General features: G+C 39.0%; 1 protein-coding gene across 1 annotated transcript; it reads right to left on the reverse strand.

The window, feature by feature from the left end:
- Positions 1 to 1,391: 1,391 nt before the first annotated feature.
- LOC115950428 lies at positions 1,392 to 1,991 on the reverse strand. Its single transcript, XM_031067626.1, has one exon. It carries the CDS (start codon positions 1,989 to 1,991, stop codon positions 1,392 to 1,394), a length of 600 nt encoding a protein of 199 aa, XP_030923486.1.

A 1,991-nucleotide genomic window follows, 5' to 3' on the forward strand; every position in this document is an offset into this window, starting at 1 on the left:
CCCAATGAAATAAAAATAAAAATAAAAATAAAAACACGAAAACCCCATGATTCAAAATCAATTTTCCTAGATTTTCCCTTGTTTTATCAGAAAATAATAGACATTGGAAAAAAAAAAAAAAACCAAAAACAATGAAGAGGAAGTAAACCCCATCTCACTAAAACAGAGTAACATCAATAACCCACCAACAGTAACAAAGCTTGCAATACCCAGTAGAAAAAACATGATTAATTTAAAAAAAAAATCAAATATTGAAATACCCAGTAGTTTATACAGCCATAAAACCTTCTGCCAGGGTTTTCTGGTGTCCACGAAACCACTAACACTGGTTTTTCACCACAGTAGCACCTAAATGGAGCTCTCCTTCTCAAGCTTGAACTGGATGAAACGCTTGCTTCCATCTGATCAGGGACTTCGAAATGGTTGAAGATCTTGAGATGGTTGATGATGATGGTGGTTTGAGAGAGAAGTGTGATTTGGCTGTTTCGGCAGAGGCAGAGCTTCACTTCACTTCACTTCACTAGGGATTAAGTTTGATTTGGGAGAAAGGTGCGCGCCATGGGTGGGTAAGTATACACGTGTGGGGGCTGGACGTGTCAAGTGCTGTGTGATTATCTCATTACCTGCGCGCCAGTGGAAGGTAAATTGAGGATAAGTGCTTCACGTGACACTCACGTGAGTTATTAATCTCATTCCTTCCTTATTTTATTCACCAGCGTGTAAAAATAATAATATTTTATTCATCCCGTCAGTTTCCCCGTTAATTGGTGACGGAATGAGGCTTTAAGGACTAAAACGGAAAGCGTAAATTGGTTTTAGGGACTAAAAGTGGAAAAAATAAAATGTAGGGACTAAAATGGAAAAACTTCAAAATGTAAGGACTAAAAGTGCATTTATGCCTTAGATAAATGTGGTTGCACTGATATGCCTGGTACTGGAATTTTCGGATCCAATTTGTACTGACATATACAGAATGCTTATGTGTATATCTTTTTTTTCTTTTCACGCAGCATGAAGAAGTATATATTCTTGGTGACAAGGATACTACCCATTATTTGCTATTGGTTTGGATGTTATGACAATTAGAACAAAGTGGAATAGTTTGATGTTCGTAAGCCATATATTTATGCCCAAATTATATAACCAATTCCAAGCAGCCAAGAAATTAGTCACAATTGCTGAAAATTCTCATTAGAAATTGCTCATAAGGAAAGAACAGTCTTCAAATTAGCTCAACCTCCGCTCCTTTTGACGGAGCTGTACACATTTCCCATCCTCACTATCTAAAAATATACAAAAATCAAAATTCCCAGATCCTCAATTTGATAAACAAATAACAATAGCCAAGGAAAAATTATCTACACCAACCAAAACTTGAGTTTCAGTTGTGCCTAAAAGGCCTCCAAAGCTGCTGTTAGTGCAAAAATTTCATAGTCTCCACAGGTACTGTAATCATGACCATCTTTGCATCCACACTCATATTCCCTCTCGTTAACCTTCCCACGTGTCCTCCTCTCCATCTCCACCATTGCAGAAACTTGAATTCTCATTCCCACTTGCAGCTTAGGTGGCTTGGCACCTTCAAGTACATGTCGTCTTGTTGAAGCCATCGTGACCCAATTCTCTATTTCCATGTTTGGTGACTCAAACACTTGTTTCCATGGAATCTCTGCCCTCCCCAACAGCTGTGACCCTCCAATCTTTCCAAGAACTGGCACTTTGTTCCTCCACCGGAGCTCAAACACCACGTCTTTTTGCTTTAGGTTGTCCATGGAGTCTTGGTTACCAAAACAATCCAAAGAGAAGGACTCGTTCCAAGAGAGGTCGGACTTGGAGGAGATTTCTCGGGTGTTGAGGCGAACACTATTGTTATTTCCTGCAGAAAGATAGTATCTGACAAAGAAGGAACCTTTGGACTTGAATTCCACGTTTTTTGCTTGGATGATTCTCAATTCACAGCTAAGAGAAGAAAAAAGTTGAGGAGCACCCAT

Source organism: Quercus lobata, chromosome 6 (genome assembly GCF_001633185.2).
Source record: "Quercus lobata isolate SW786 chromosome 6, ValleyOak3.0 Primary Assembly, whole genome shotgun sequence".
In the NCBI taxonomy this organism is placed as follows: domain Eukaryota; kingdom Viridiplantae; phylum Streptophyta; class Magnoliopsida; order Fagales; family Fagaceae; genus Quercus; species Quercus lobata.

Coding starts and splice junctions, on each gene's coding strand:
- LOC115950428 (XM_031067626.1), bottom strand. CDS start 1,991: ATGGGTGCTCCTCAACTTTTTTCTTCTCTTAGCTGTGAATTGAGAATC.